At 43.6% G+C, this 15513-nt stretch overlaps 2 protein-coding genes across 2 annotated transcripts in view; both read left to right on the top strand.

Moving 5' to 3' along the window:
• Positions 1-900: 900 nt before the first annotated feature.
• The window catches only part of LOC139448275 (uncharacterized), a 62578-nt gene continuing 47965 nt past the window's right edge, over positions 901-15513 (top strand). Inside the window, exon 1 of the mRNA XM_071229809.1 lies at positions 901-988. The gene's annotated coding sequence lies outside the window, so the exon portion shown is untranslated. The remainder of the gene's footprint in view (positions 989-15513) is intronic.
• LOC139447380 (uncharacterized) lies at positions 7597-9606 on the top strand. The gene has a single exon (XM_071228699.1). The coding sequence runs from the start codon at positions 7597-7599 to the stop codon at positions 9604-9606; it is 2010 nt and encodes a 669-aa protein (XP_071084800.1).

A 15513-nucleotide genomic window follows, 5' to 3' on the forward strand; every position in this document is an offset into this window, starting at 1 on the left:
TACTTGTTGTTACCCTGTCTGGCGCTCGGCATTAAGGGGCTAAAACAAGGACTGGTCGGCTCGGAGTCAGTATACTGTGTCTGAGTGGGGTATTCATGTAAACTGCGGCTAGCACTATAAATCGGCATCAGTCCGGACTAGTACAAGCAGCCACACAAACACACACACGTACATGCACGTCGCTATATAAGTGCAATAATCTTGGACGCGACGTTAAACCCAATTTCACCTCACCTCACCTCAATATTACAGAAAAATACGTTTACAACGAACACGCTTATAACGAACTGACGGGTATAACGAACTTACTTTTTATCCCGACTACTTGCTGAGTAAAGCTGTATATATGCTTATAACGAACTACGGTTATAACGAACTAAAATTAGTGGTTCCTTTACATTGGTTATAACCGTAGTTTACTGTAAAACAAACTGGATGGAATGCACATATAATACGGTCCACAGTCTCCCCAACACAAAATGATGCTAATTTGAGTGACACCCTTCACTTGAGAAATGTATATTTCTTGCACTGTCATCATCAGGAGGACATTACACAGCCATATTAATGTGTTGGATTACCTCGGGGCGGGGCAAATATGTACACATGAGCTTTCTAAGCATGTCTCTGTCATCAGTGGGCAATGCAGGTACGTCACCGTGACGTACTTCCGACTACAATGGCCACTTTATGTAACAAATTGGTCTAATATATACATGTTGTTTATGCTGAACTTATAGGTTTTACGTTGTAGAAAACTGTTGAACATGTTTGTTGTGTCTAGGCTTCATTAAGGTTTCCAGGCACGTTGCAAATACGTCTTCACTCTTACAGCATGACATCCGGCTGTCGGCCGTCTATTTTAGAAGGAAGCACGTTTTACAAGGACATTTTCTATATTTACAAACGGGGAGGCAGACAAGTTATATGTGTGAGCTCATTTCCATCAACTCTAGTGGTGTAGAATAGGAATAATATTGCAAACAAGGTGAGTACATCTTTAGATATATCTACCTTACATGCTGTTGGCAGCAATTGATGACAAAGACAAGAGTCCTGTGTTATCGTAGAAATGGTCAATAGTATGCGTGGTAAATACTTTGGTGTGGTTTGTAGAAGGAAATAAAATGGATATTTTCTCTTCATTTATACACGGGTCTTTAGTTCCAAATATTCATTACATTCATATATATAGTTTTATAGCTAATGGAAGATTATGGGGGAAAAGGAGTTTATATTTTAAAGGAATTTAAAGGTGCATGTGCCATCATGGTTGCTGATGATGTCTCCTCTGTGTCAGACAACCCCTTTACAACTACATATACAGAAAAAAAAAATTTTGGAAGTTTTTTAGCTCCAAATCTAGTATGAAAGTAAATTTGAAAAAGACGAAAGTTATGGTACTTAGAAGAAATGGAGGACCTTTGAAGTCATGAAAAATGGACATGGCAATATTGGGGTTGTTTCATTTTATAGATATCTTGGTATACTGTTTACACGTAAATTGATTTGGGTACTGGCTCAAATTTGTCTACGAGGCGAGAGCACTAAAGCTGTGATGGCCATTAACAGATATCAGAGGACTGTTTGAGATATACCATACAAGGAACTATTCACAATTGTAACACTATTCAGTGTGGGCAGAGGCTGTATGTTGCCGCCGGCTATACTGGAGAGTTTTCCTGTCCAGGTGATCTAATGGTCAAGATGAGACAGTTACTGGCTGACAAATTGCCTCCGGCTGATTGACGACCGTGTTAGACAAAGTGGTGCTTTGATTCTCCAGTAATCTAGTGGTCAGGAACTGTGTTAATGTGGAGGGACATCCTCCACACATCAGGGGATATATCAAGGACTGACCTGTTTTGTGACCGAACTGTCATGTACTGACCGACGATTGTCGTCGGCTGACTGATGAATCGTGATTCAGGCTGACGAAATCGTGGTGCAAGCGCGTGTTGGGTCACGTTCAGCCAGCCAGGCTATCCACATATAAGCCGGTCCGTCAGTGGAGACGCGGGGAGACGCAGAGAGACGCAGAGGGACGCAGAGAGAGGCAAGAAGGCACAGAACCAGCAACACCAACCAAGACCAGATCGACAGAGCAGTCCCGGAGAGCAGCCCCAGGTCTCTAACAGCCGCCACAACTAACAACCACCTGTCAACCTAGCTCCCACCAGAACAACACATAGGGACAAGCTCTTGTCGCATCTGGTCGTGCCTGAACAATCACCACAGTCTCTTCTCACAAGTCTCTGCCACGTTCGCCCTGGTGAAAAACGTATTGTACTGTAAAGTATTTGTTAACAGTTATTAAAGAAAACCGTTATAACCCTGAACGACTCTTCTGTTGTGCTACATATAGCACGGGCGTGGGTTCTTCTTTGGTGCCGAGACCAGGATCCCTCTCAAATAGGAACAGCCTGAGACGAGTGGAGACTGACGTCCAGATCCTAGTTGGTAAGTAGCTCAGACTTCTCCTCATTTTAATCCTCGTAATGGCTAGCCAGGAACTAGGTGAATTCTTGTCAGGAATAGCGGGACAGATTTCAGGACAGTTAACCAATCTATCAACTACCCTAGGTGCGCAGGGAATAGCGCAGGTTATTAAAACATTTGAGGGGGAGCCCACAAAATTTAAGGAGTGGATTAAGAGCATTGAAAAATATGCACTACTCATTAATGCGGATAGAGAAAGAGTGAAGCTGGTAGCCTACCAGTCAAGTTCAGGGGCGGTTAGCGACTTCATTCATAGGTACCTGCAGGATCATGACCAGGCAACATGGCAGGAATTAAAACATGAACTAACTAAAAGGTTTGCAGAGATAACGGACCCCCAACATGCATTCATGTTGTTGAGGGCTGTGAAACAAAAGTATAATGAAAGTGTGCAGCTGTTTGCAGAACGGCTGCTGAACCTGGCTGAAGAAGCCTATGCCGGGTTAGGTAGGGAAGGAAATGGTGCGGCAATAGAACGCCAATTAGTAGGATTCTTCATAGATGGGTTGGCCCATGATTATTTAAAAATGAAAGTCATGAGAGAAAATCCACCTAACCTAGCGACAGCTGTAACGTGCGCGACGCACGAACAAAATCTAAGAGCTAGATTTAACCTAAGAATAGGGAAAAGTAGACAGGTGATAGATGACCAACGTGGGGAAGAGCCCATGGAGGTCGACCATTTCCGGCCTAAGGCCAAATGTTTTAAGTGCCAGAAAGTAGGCCACAGGGCGAGAGACTGTAGGGCAGGCGACAGACACAGAGTGAATGATAGGCCTGGCATAAACGCCATCATGAATCATCAAGGTGGGCCTTCCAACAACCCACCGGCATTACTGTGCTGGGTATGTAACCAGCCGGGACATTTCAAACGGGATTGCCCGAGTAGAGCTAGGAGTAATGGGGCAGGCTATGGGGCACGTAGGGGAACAGGGAACCAAGGTTTAAACTAAACACTCCTTCTCATGACGAAACCAATGGGAAGGAGGAGGAAGAGACAAAATATAGCATTAATTTGGCTGGAAGCCCGAGCTCGTGTACACTAAGGATAGGGAAACAACAATTTAGGTGCTTAATTGATTCAGGAGCAGAAGTGTCTATTATTCATAGAAGGGTTTTCCGGGAATTAAGAGGGCTCCATGAATTAGGTAAGAAGAAGGTTTCGCTGCAATCTGTAAATGGGAACAATTTGGAAGTAGATGGCTTTGTAAACCTGACATTTAAGATGAGAGGAGTAACCTTATCTCATCAATTCTATGTGGTAGGAAACATGAATAGGAATATTATTTTAGGCAGGGATTGGCTAAAACAAAATGGTGTCAGACTATATTATGACCTTGGTAGCTTAAGGATAGGAAAAACTTATGTACCGTTAGAGGAAGACCTGCACATTGCCTCCATTGTTCGTCTGGCAGGGGACACAATATTGAAACCCCAAAGTAGGAGCCTGTGCAGGGCAAAGGTTAAGCAAGGACCATATTTTTCAGACACTGCCCTTTACCAAGTGTCAGCAATAGACACTGGCTATTTGTCTAGTGAAACGGGACTAATGGTTACTAATTCATTGGCGAAAATGAACAAGAAGGGGAACCTACCCATCATGCTAGTAAACACGACCAACAAAACGTTTAGGCTAAGGAGGGGGTGTGTAGTGGGGAAGCTAGACAATGTGCCTGAGGCAAACTTAGTGACACTAGCCGACCAGCTAGGAAACTTGCCCACATCACCTCCTGATGAGACATCACAGGATGTTGACACTCCCCTGGAGCATCAAGGGAGGATACAGGATTTAGTAGATAAGCACAGAGACCTTTTTGCCACAAGTGACTTGGACCTAGGCCATACTAATACGGTCCAGATGAAGATTGACACAGGTGACCACCCACCTATCAAGCTAAGGCCATATCGGACGCCACTCAACAAGAGAAAAGTGGTAGATAAGGCAATCAATGACATGCTTGATGCCAAGATCATTAATAGATCAAGGTCCCCATGGAGTTTCCCTATTGTTGTAGTTGACAAGAAAGATGGAAGCAAACGCTTCTGTGTCGACTTCAGATCGCTCAACAAAATCACAAGGCCAATCTCCACGCCTCTCCCGCTGATTGATGACATATTAACACAATTAGGGGATTCTAAATACTTCACCACTCTGGATTTGAAGTCGGGGTATTGGCAGATTTTGATGGACGAGAAGGATAAGGAGAAAACAGCATTCGCATGCCACCGAGGCCTGTTTGAATTCTCGGTCATGCCATTTGGTCTCTGTAATGCTCCATCAATCTTCATGGAACTCATGAATGAGGTTCTACAAGACCTAGAGGCATTTGCTATAGCGTACTTAGATGATATCTTGATCTTCTCAAAAACGCTAGATGACCATATGTCTCATATTCAAGCCGTGTTTGAACGTATAAGAAGGCATTCCCTCAAGCTCAAACTCTCCAAGTGCAGTTTTGCTCAATCAGAGACAAACTACTTGGGATTCGTGATCAACCAAGATGGGATCAAGCCTGAGGAACAGAAAGTAGAAGCCATACGGTCAATGGGAGCCCCGACAACCGTCAAAGAGGTCAGAAGCTTCATTGGTATGTGCAATTACTATCGTCGTTTCATTCCCAATTTCTCAAAGATTGCCGAACCTATCGTTCGGTTAACAAAGAAATATGCCAGATTTTCCTGGACAGAGGAATGCGAACGAGCTTTCGAGTTCCTGAAACAGAGTCTGACGGTGATACCACTGCTGACGTATCCCGATCCAAACAGACCCTACATCCTGTATACGGATGCAAGTGACAGCTGTATTGGTGCTTGTCTAGCCCAAGTAAGTGATGACAGAACCGAAAAGCCTATTCATTTTCTGTCACACAAGCTGAGTGACACCCAGACACGCTGGGCAACGATAGAGAAGGAGGCATATGCGATACACTTTGGCCTACAGAAACTAGACCATTATTTGCATAATGCGGAATTTGTGATTAAAACCGATCACAAACCATTAAAGTACCTATTGGAGTCTCCAATGCAAAATAAAAAGGTACAGCTATGGGCCCTGGGAATAGCAGGATATAACTGTCAAGTACAGTACATTGCAGGTACAGAGAATACCTGTGCGGATCTGCTATCCAGAGTCCCATCCGATGGGAATGCCCCTCAACCAAACAATGAGGAGAGCGAGCATGTCGTGAATGACAACAGTCTAGAGATCAATGTGCTAGACTCGTCGAAGTTTGACCCAAAGACATATGCTCGTTGTCAAGCTCCGGAACCCGAGGGTCCTGCTGAGATAAGGCCACAGGACCCCAATCTAGATATGGCCACAGAGCAGTCCCTGGATGAAGAGATCCAGAGGATAAAAACCTCACTGGAGAAAGGACTGGAGGGTCGCTATAGTCTTAAGAAATTCCTGGTAATAGATGGTCTATTATACTACATCACAGATGTGGATGATGAGCCAGTCACTAGACTGTATGTGCCTGTATCACTAAAAGGCCAACTAATCAACCAGTACCATGACGAGAATGGGCATATGGGGATTGACAAGACCTTCGATGCCCTAAAGACAAAGTACTACTGGCCGAATATGTACAAAGATCTATATGAGTACATATCTGGGTGCGTAACTTGTCAAGCCCGGTCTCTACAGAAACAAAGACCTCCGCTCCAGGAAACTGACGTGCCTCCTTATCCCTTTGCAAAGATAAGCATGGATCTGTCAGGACCATACCCAACTACTCTGTCAGGTAACAAGTATATTGTTGGGTTTGTAGACCTCTACAGTGGTTGGCCTGAGGCTTTTGCAGTACCTGACAAGACTGCGGAAACCATCGCCCATCTGTTAATAGAGGAAATATTCCCTCGTTATGGCTCCCCACTAGAGATTGTCACGGACAATGGGACAGAGAATGTGAATCGTGTAGTGAGAGAAACCCTTACAACATTAGGCACTCACCACGTGACGACTTCCTTTTATCACCCTCAGGCTAATGGTAGAGTTGAGCGTTTCCACAGGACATTGCATGATGTCTTAGCGAAGAAACTTGATGACAACCTAACTACATGGGACTTGCACCTGAACCAGACACTAGCAGCTATTCGGTTCAATGTCTGTGAGTCATCCAAGTTCTCGCCCTTTTTCCTCTTATACAACAGAGATGTAGTCCTACCTTTGGACACTCTCCTAAAGCCGAGGAAGAAATATCATGGGGAGGAAGAGCATAAGATTGCCTTGCAGCAACAACACAAGTCATTTGTCCTTGTACACAGACATGTGAAGAAAGCAAAGAAAAGGCAGGCAAAATATGCTGACCGGCCCAGTAGGCCGAATGAGATAAAAGTTGGTGATCCTGTTTTCTATAGGCATCACCAGCGGAAAAGTAAATTGCAATCAAAATGGAAGCCATACTACAGAGTCATAGAGCAGACGTCACCTGTCACTTTCATCATCCGTAGTCAACTAGATGGCACCGTGACAAAAGCACATGCCGAACATTTGCGCATAGCGAAACTAGATGACTGGGAGATCCCGAAGGACACAACAGGCAGGCCCAGAAGGAAGGCCTACTATGTTGTTCCTCCGGATGGGTCAAGTAGTGAAGACGAAGATACTACTGATCCCATATCTCGGATGACAAGGCGATACCGCCATGAAAGGTCTGACTCTGAAGAAGAAGACTATATACCACTGGCAGAGTTGCAGAAGCGACTAAGGGCCAGGAACCGTGACTCTGAAGGGGGTCAGGATAATGACCCAGAGTCAGCGGGAAAGTACGGAACACGTGATGAGCAAAGAGAGTTCCATGGCTCCGTTGCGGATAGCGACGCGGAGGATATGTGGATAGAGTCCACTGAATTGAGCCGAACTAGGGACTCTGGTGCAAACTCACCCTCCGACAAGGGTAAGAATCTGAAACAGTTGCTCCAGGCAATGGCTGGATTACTGTAGTATATTTCCCGGGGGTCGACTAGATGTCATTGTGACCGGCACAGGCCGAATATTTGCGGATAGCGAAACTAGGAGACTGGGAAAGGATTGTGTAGATACGGTTGGGCATTAGAATCAGGTATATGATTTTTCTCTTATGTTTCAGAGAAAACATGAGTCCTCTTGGTCTACTCTTCCTGTTGGGGTTAGCTCAGGGTACAATTATGTATGAAAACATTATATTTCAAAAATTAAACGATATAACTACAACAAGGTCAAAGTGGTTAGTAACATTTGTTATTGACTTAAAGCCATATGATCAGTTTATTGGGAAATGTAGGTATAACATTAACCAAGTTGCAATGATGATTAGGCAGCTGTTGAGCCGCTACCACTCTAATCAATCAACAGGGATCTTAAGCATGTATACTAAGTTAGATGAGGAAATCATAAGGCTGAATGCAACCTTGAATGACCTAGTAGACAATTTCTCCGAATATAGCAGGTTACGTACTAGACCCAAGCGGTCACTATTGCCATTTGTTGGAAGTGCTTTGAGTTTTCTGTTTGGCACTGTGTCTGAAGCTGACCTAAGTACTATAAAGACAAATATTCGTAGGCTTGCGGAAAATCAGGCAGGAATTGCGCATGTTATACATGAAGGGCTCTCCATCCTTAATACAACAAGGATGCAAGTCTCAGAGAATCGCAACGCCATTAATGAAGTCGTTAACGATCTAGGTATAATCGAACAGGAGATCGCTAATGTCTCAGGGACATTGAGCAATCAAATAGCTAGGTTAGAATGGGCCACGAAGACCTATTTACAAATAGAATTGGCGATTGAAAATATTCGAAGTATGGTGCAAACATTTTTGGCCTATTTGGAACACCTCCAACTACAAATTAATATGTTGGCTTTGGGGCACTTGTCACCAAGCACCATAACGCCAAGTCAGTTACTGGCTCTACTGAATGACATCAAAGCTCACCTACCTTCTAAATTCCGGTTAGCGAACGATCCAGTAGGTAATTTATGGGGTTTCTATAAGACCTTGCTGTGTACCACAGTACTGTTCGATGATAAGATATTGGTAATCACATCCATTCCGCTTTTGGATGTTAATGGTCAATTCGGAATTTACCAGGCTCATAATTTGCCGGTACCGCTAATAATGAATGGCATAAGCACGAAACCAAACGGAATCAATAATATGGTGGCAGAGTATCGGTTGGAAACAGAGGTGATTGCAGTCAATGCACAACGCACAAAGTACGCATTGCTGAAACCCTCAGAAGTACAGACATGTACAAAACCACTTACGGGCTATTGCCATATCCAAAGCCCAATCTACCCCATCAATCTCAGCCACCTATGTGTCATCTCCCTATTTATGAAAGATGAGACGAAAGTCCGACAGACATGTCACACAGAAGTCAGGCCTAATGCTATATTGCCTATGGCAGAATATCTGACGGCAGGACGTTGGGTGTTGACAACAACTAAGAGGTTAGACCTAGTAGTAGTGTGTAATAATAATAACTTGTTTTCTTACACTGTAGCGGTTTTGCCACCGCTGGGAATAATTAAGTTGAATGCCTCATGTTCGGCATCTAACGACCATTTAACCTTACTCCCTTATTACCATAATGAAAGTCAGTATGAGTTTGAAGATAATCTCATACAGTCAGTCCATACACCCAATGTCTCAAACATGTTACTATGGAAACCATTTATGAAAACTGCCATAAAATTGAACTTGACCAGGTTACCAGATAAACTCAAGGGTATTAAGAATATTCCTATGAATCATCTGATTGATCAGCTGAATGATTTACAGACAATGATACCAGATGATGAAACCCCGGGTTGGAAGTATGTCTTAGGAGTAGCTTTAATTATAGTGGGGATACTGGTAGGGATGTTTCTATATGTAAGATATATTAGACCCTGGCTAGCTAAACGAGGAAAGAGTAGGAGGAATGTCTGTGCTGCAACCAGCTTTGAGATGGCGCCAGTTGACACTGGAAGCGCAGTTCACGCCTACAGAGGAACACTACCCTCTGCGCCACTCTTAAGACGAAGGGACCACGATCCAGCAGAGGTGGAACCAACTCCCGCCATACGGAGCATCTACCCGACGCTGGATACGGCTACCATCGGACATCGTGAGGTCAACTAACTCCCATTAGTTGACGGAAGCACGACGGAAGTAAACCGGAGAAGCAGTGACATCCCAACGAGGTGTCATCTCTGCAGTCGGTCTGAAGACCGTATTACAGAACTTTTTAAGTTGACTTTGGAAAAACAAAACAAATATATACACAACGCATGGCAGACGATCGAACACGTCGCTGTCCTTGCACCCAAGATCCGGGTGTGCAAAGATGTTTTTGTGATTACATTTTATGTATGCGTATTAATTTCTTGTAAAGGTAATGGACAACGGTTGTTGTTGAATTGTACATATACAAATGGTACTAGTGTGTTATATGATTGTTGTAAGAAATTTTACGTGGAAAATGTCTTCATGTGGAAAGGGCGAATGTAACACTATTCAGTGTGGGCAGAGGCTGTATGTTGCCGCCGGCTATACTGGAGAGTTTTCCTGTCCAGGTGATCTAATGGTCAAGATGAGACAGTTACTGGCTGACAAATTGCCTCCGGCTGATTGACGACCGTGTTAGACAAAGTGGTGCTTTGATTCTCCAGTAATCTAGTGGTCAGGAACTGTGTTAATGTGGAGGGACATCCTCCACACATCAGGGGATATATCAAGGACTGACCTGTTTTGTGACCGAACTGTCATGTACTGACCGACGATTGTCGTCGGCTGACTGATGAATCGTGATTCAGGCTGACGAAATCGTGGTGCAAGCGCGTGTTGGGTCACGTTCAGCCAGCCAGGCTATCCACATATAAGCCGGTCCGTCAGTGGAGACGCGGGGAGACGCAGAGAGACGCAGAGGGACGCAGAGAGAGGCAAGAAGGCACAGAACCAGCAACACCAACCAAGACCAGATCGACAGAGCAGTCCCGGAGAGCAGCCCCAGGTCTCTAACAGCCGCCACAACTAACAACCACCTGTCAACCTAGCTCCCACCAGAACAACACATAGGGACAAGCTCTTGTCGCATCTGGTCGTGCCTGAACAATCACCACAGTCTCTTCTCACAAGTCTCTGCCACGTTCGCCCTGGTGAAAAACGTATTGTACTGTAAAGTATTTGTTAACAGTTATTAAAGAAAACCGTTATAACCCTGAACGACTCTTCTGTTGTGCTACACAATTTTCGATACTATGCTCCTTCCTATTCTGTGTTATGGCGCTGAAATCTGGGGAGCAAGTTACTGCAGACTTATTGAGAATGTGCAAATAAAAATGTGCAAATCGTTTCTTAAAGTTCGTGAAAACACATGCGCTATTTTATCTCTTGAAAAAGGGGTAAACCTGTGCAATTAACTTACATGACAAGAGCTGTGGAGTACTGGTGCCGGTTGATACACCTCAGCCCAGATAGACTACCATACCAGTGGTACAAGATGGTAACTGCATTGGGTGGTACTGGCCGGATCATCTGGGCCGCCCAAATTGAGAATATTCTATTTACCTTTGCACTTGGGCTTGTATGGGTATCAAGAAAGCCTACAACTAACCTGATGCAATAAAGTCAACAATCTATCAAAATCATAGTTTTATAAGAATTTCAAATACCTTTAAAATTATGAAACCTATTTAAATGTTTCTATGACTGTTCATCTAAGAATAAGTTCACCGCGCTTCAGAACATTAAACTGTCTGTAAATACTGGAATACACAATGACATACCCTATGAAAAAAGACTCCGCTTGTCTCCGATTGACTCAGGTTGACTCAGATTGTCTCCTTAGAAGAAAATACGACATTGAGAATGAATTTCATTTTTTGCTCGTGTGTGTAATATAATACTTTGCGTACAGCTATTATAGGAATATGTATAACATTCACATCTATGTATTGTTTGAGAAAACTTTCCACATCTCAAATTTATGAAATATCGGAAACTACAGTGTAATCTCCTTAAAGTACAGCAACGTATGAGTAGTTGCTTACGTATTCACATTATACCTATACCTGTTCATTGTATGAATTCACCCCAGTACATTGCGCCGGTGAATATTACAACTCTATGGATGACAACTTCTGGTTTATTGCATACAGCGAAGTTTGGATGTAGATTCTTACACCGTTATCAAGCTGGGGTGACAACTTACCTCGCTCTCCCCGCAATCACTTATATTTACCAAGTATAATGGGAGGGCGTGGATTGATAAACGTGGAGGCTCTTCATGATAGAATTGGATTGTGCACTTTTGCACACATTTATTTGTCTGATTATCCTCTTGTGAAGCATGTCAAGACTCATAATGAAGACATGGCATTCCATTGCTTCATTAAAAGAGCCAAGGATGTGGGACATAATCTCAATGTCAATGTTGATTTTGTTGATGGTTCTGTACTGCTGGACGGTACAAAAAAAAGAGTGTCAACCAAGCGGAGTGCCATATCAAATCGGCCCAGACTCAGTTTTTCAAAGAGGGGCTATCTGAACTGCATTGAGTTTATGTGCAGTGTGTTGAGAGGATCAGCAACCTCGCAGAGTCCTTCACTTGGATGAAGTCGGCCGGCCTATAAAGTGAAACAGAAGGCTTTCTGTTTGCTGTTCAGGACCAGTCACTTCCCACTCGAAAACCGTCAATGTGTGATTTTGCTTCAAAATGTAAATATGAAATGTAGATTATACAATGAATTTAATGAGACTGTCCATCACGTTGTCAGTGGATGCCCAGCTTTGGCACAAACACAGTATTTTAACCGACATGATAGAGTGGCTCGATCATTTTATTACCGTCTTCGCATACCTGTGGTTTTGACACAGAGGTCCATCCATGAATATGTAGAGGGTGTCATGGACAATGATAAATTATACAACCTTACACCTATCCAGGCCAACAAACCTGGACTTGTCCTTTTTGAGAAATCCAATGAAATCATTTAGTAGTATGTCCCTTTTGACATTAATATGATTGACAAGATTTAGAAAAAAACATGGCAAATATGCGGACCTCGCTTTCGAAATGTCACGCTTGCATTCCAAGTACCAAGTTGTCCGACACCCCATTGTTCTCGTTGCCTTAGGTTTGGTACCTCCCCATCTGGCAGGTTTGCTACCAGGAATACAGCCCTTCTGACAATCTGGGTAATGCAGCAGGCTGCAGTGTTGGGGAGTGTTCACATTCTCCAAAATGTTCTGGGTGGGTTTGACTTGGCCGCGCTTCCTTGGAGAAGTCCCATTCGCTGTCTGGGCTGTGTGTCGACGGGACGAGGGCCCTGAGCTGATGATGAGCCTAACCAGCCTGACTGTGCCAGGATCACCCAAACCCTCTTTGCTGCATTTTAAAAATTTTAATCTGTAAATAATAATAATAATAATAATAATAATAATAATAATAATAATAATAATAATAAATCTCTGCTAAGTCTGCAGTCTGCAGAGTCCGTATTAAGATTCCGACAATATCATAAACATGTGTTTGTGTATCAGTAACGTACGTGGCCTTTTGAAGCAGAAGGGGTGTGTGCCGTAGTGGAAGACGTTGCACATAAACCCGTGGTTGTGAATCAGTAACGTACGTGGCCTTTTGAAGCAGTTTTAGGGGCGTGTGCCGTAGTGGAAGACGTTGTACATAAACACGTGGTTGTATGGTTGTGTGTGTCGGTGTAGATGCAGTTGTCGTGGTAGTAAGTACAGTACTGGTAGAGGTATTAATACCCGATGTTTTGTTAGTAGTCAGGTCCTTGGTAAACATCACATTGTGGTTATTGTGATAACATCACGATGTTGTGAGACTATGCTCTTGCAATATCCACATTATTCTTAATACTGCTCTATTGTCATCATTCATGGCACACAGGAAGTATATAGTATCCTCGTTATTCCAATTATCAACATTGCACAACCGTACCATTGATATATATTTATTATATTTGACGTCATGAAACCCTGCCATTGCAATATTTTCATTGTGAAACTATGTCATTTAAAGGTCGACATTATTCGTGACGTTATTTTTACGACAATGAAAACAAACCACGCAGCAAATGTAATGTTTCCGCCGTCGTGAGATATTTAATCTCCTCATGACAAACAAAATGGTAGCACATTCCTGTTCAGCTTAATGTGGTCGTTAATGAATGTAGTTTTCAAGGCGCTAGCCGTATTCTATCTTTATAAACATCAAGATGATTGCCACTTCCTGCAAACAAACGTTACCATTTGATTGATAGACTAAGAGTGACACTATCCTCTGTCTGAGGATACAGTGGTGTTTGTCTACAGACAGAGAAAACATCAGCATTAAGAGGAACACGTGCACTTACTTGTATTTTGTATTTACTTGTGATTGGTGTTTTTGACGTAGTGAGTTTATTTCACGACGGACTGTAGGCCACATAAACCAGTGATGGACAACATTAGCACATATCCAAGACGTTGGGCCTCGATGAAACATCACCTGTTAGGTCACACATCGAATATCAATTTCAAAAGGGACACAATCCACTCAAGGGTCGAGATGTGGCAGATCTTGATAGATAAGGAGTGAGTGAGTTGGGTTTAACGCCGCTTTTAACAGTATTCAAGTTATATCACGGCGTGTCAGCTTAATGTGGGAGGAAAGCCCAAAGTGATGCAGGTCTCAGATGTTTACCACTTCTGTGAAACCCACGAGCACGGGTATGGTGCTGACAAACCTAGAAACATAATCTGGGCGAACCGGAATTCGAACGCACAATCATAGGTTTCTGGCGTGTCCAAGGGACGCAACTCTGCACAGCGAATCGCGGCGCCCTAGACGTATATCACCGTGCCATGTAAATAATTGAATCTGGTCCTAGCAAACCAGAGACTGCAAGCATAAGGAAAGATGAACGGCATAGAGGGCACGATCACACGCAGTGGGCGGAGTGGATAAGCGGTCAAAAGCGCCATGCTAACAAGCGCCAGGCTAGAAAGCACCAGGTGTTGAGGGCGTATCCCGCTAGTGAACGGGTTGTTTTTCAGCCTTGGGACCAACAATGTTTACAGGTATTTACAGAGTTCTCACTATCCTTAATGTACAGTACATTCACCCTGTACACCTAAGAGAACCCATTCGTCCGATGGTTGGTTGGTTTGTTTGTTGTTTAACGTCGCACTCAGCAATATTCCAGCTATATGACGGCGGTCTGTAAATAATCGAGCCTGGACCAGACAATCCAGTGATTGATATCATGAGCATCGATCCACGCAATTGGGATCGATGACATGCATCAACCACGTCAGCGAGCCTGACCACCCGATCCCGTTAGTCGCCTCTTACGACAAGCATAGTCGCCTGACCTATTCTACCCCGGAATCTTCGTCCGATGGCAGATGACCAGATGGTGAAAACACGAATACGTACATACACAAGTACTTCTAAATGCCTATCAAAGACGTTACAAGTGTCAAAACGTGTGGCCTCACCCTGGAAAAGTGACTTAGCTCAAATGTGCCTCTGTTCACCCAGCAGGGAATGGGTACTCGATATGGGAGGGAGATGTCAAAAACCCTCCAGAGCCCGCAGGCAGCTTGGGTAGTATACTCCTCAGGGAGTTTAAAATGGAATGCAAACGAATCCACTAGTCGGGGAATAAATAAAACCGCATTTTAGTAGATACTAGTACCTGGATACCTGCGGTATATGAATGTATAATCTCACCAACCACCACCCCTCCCCTACTCCCATATTAGTCGTCTCATGTCAAGCATCATGTGATACACCAGGTATATGATAGAGTTACCATCTATTAAATACAAAAGCATTAGTTTTGTAACAACGCTTTTCCTGCTATAATACGGATTACATTAGTAGATTCATCGCAGTAGTGTATTATCTGTGTTTCTGAGTGTGGCGGGTGCTACCGATAGAGCAGGATATGCTTAACCTTTTCACTAACACCTGGTGCCATTATTAATTATTTTCACGACTATTTTGACTTTTCGGCCCAATGGAAGACTGCTTCTTCT

Source organism: Haliotis cracherodii, unplaced genomic scaffold (genome assembly GCF_022045235.1).
Source record: "Haliotis cracherodii isolate W230 unplaced genomic scaffold, xgHalCrac1.p SCAF_7, whole genome shotgun sequence".
NCBI lineage: Eukaryota > Metazoa > Mollusca > Gastropoda > Lepetellida > Haliotidae > Haliotis > Haliotis cracherodii.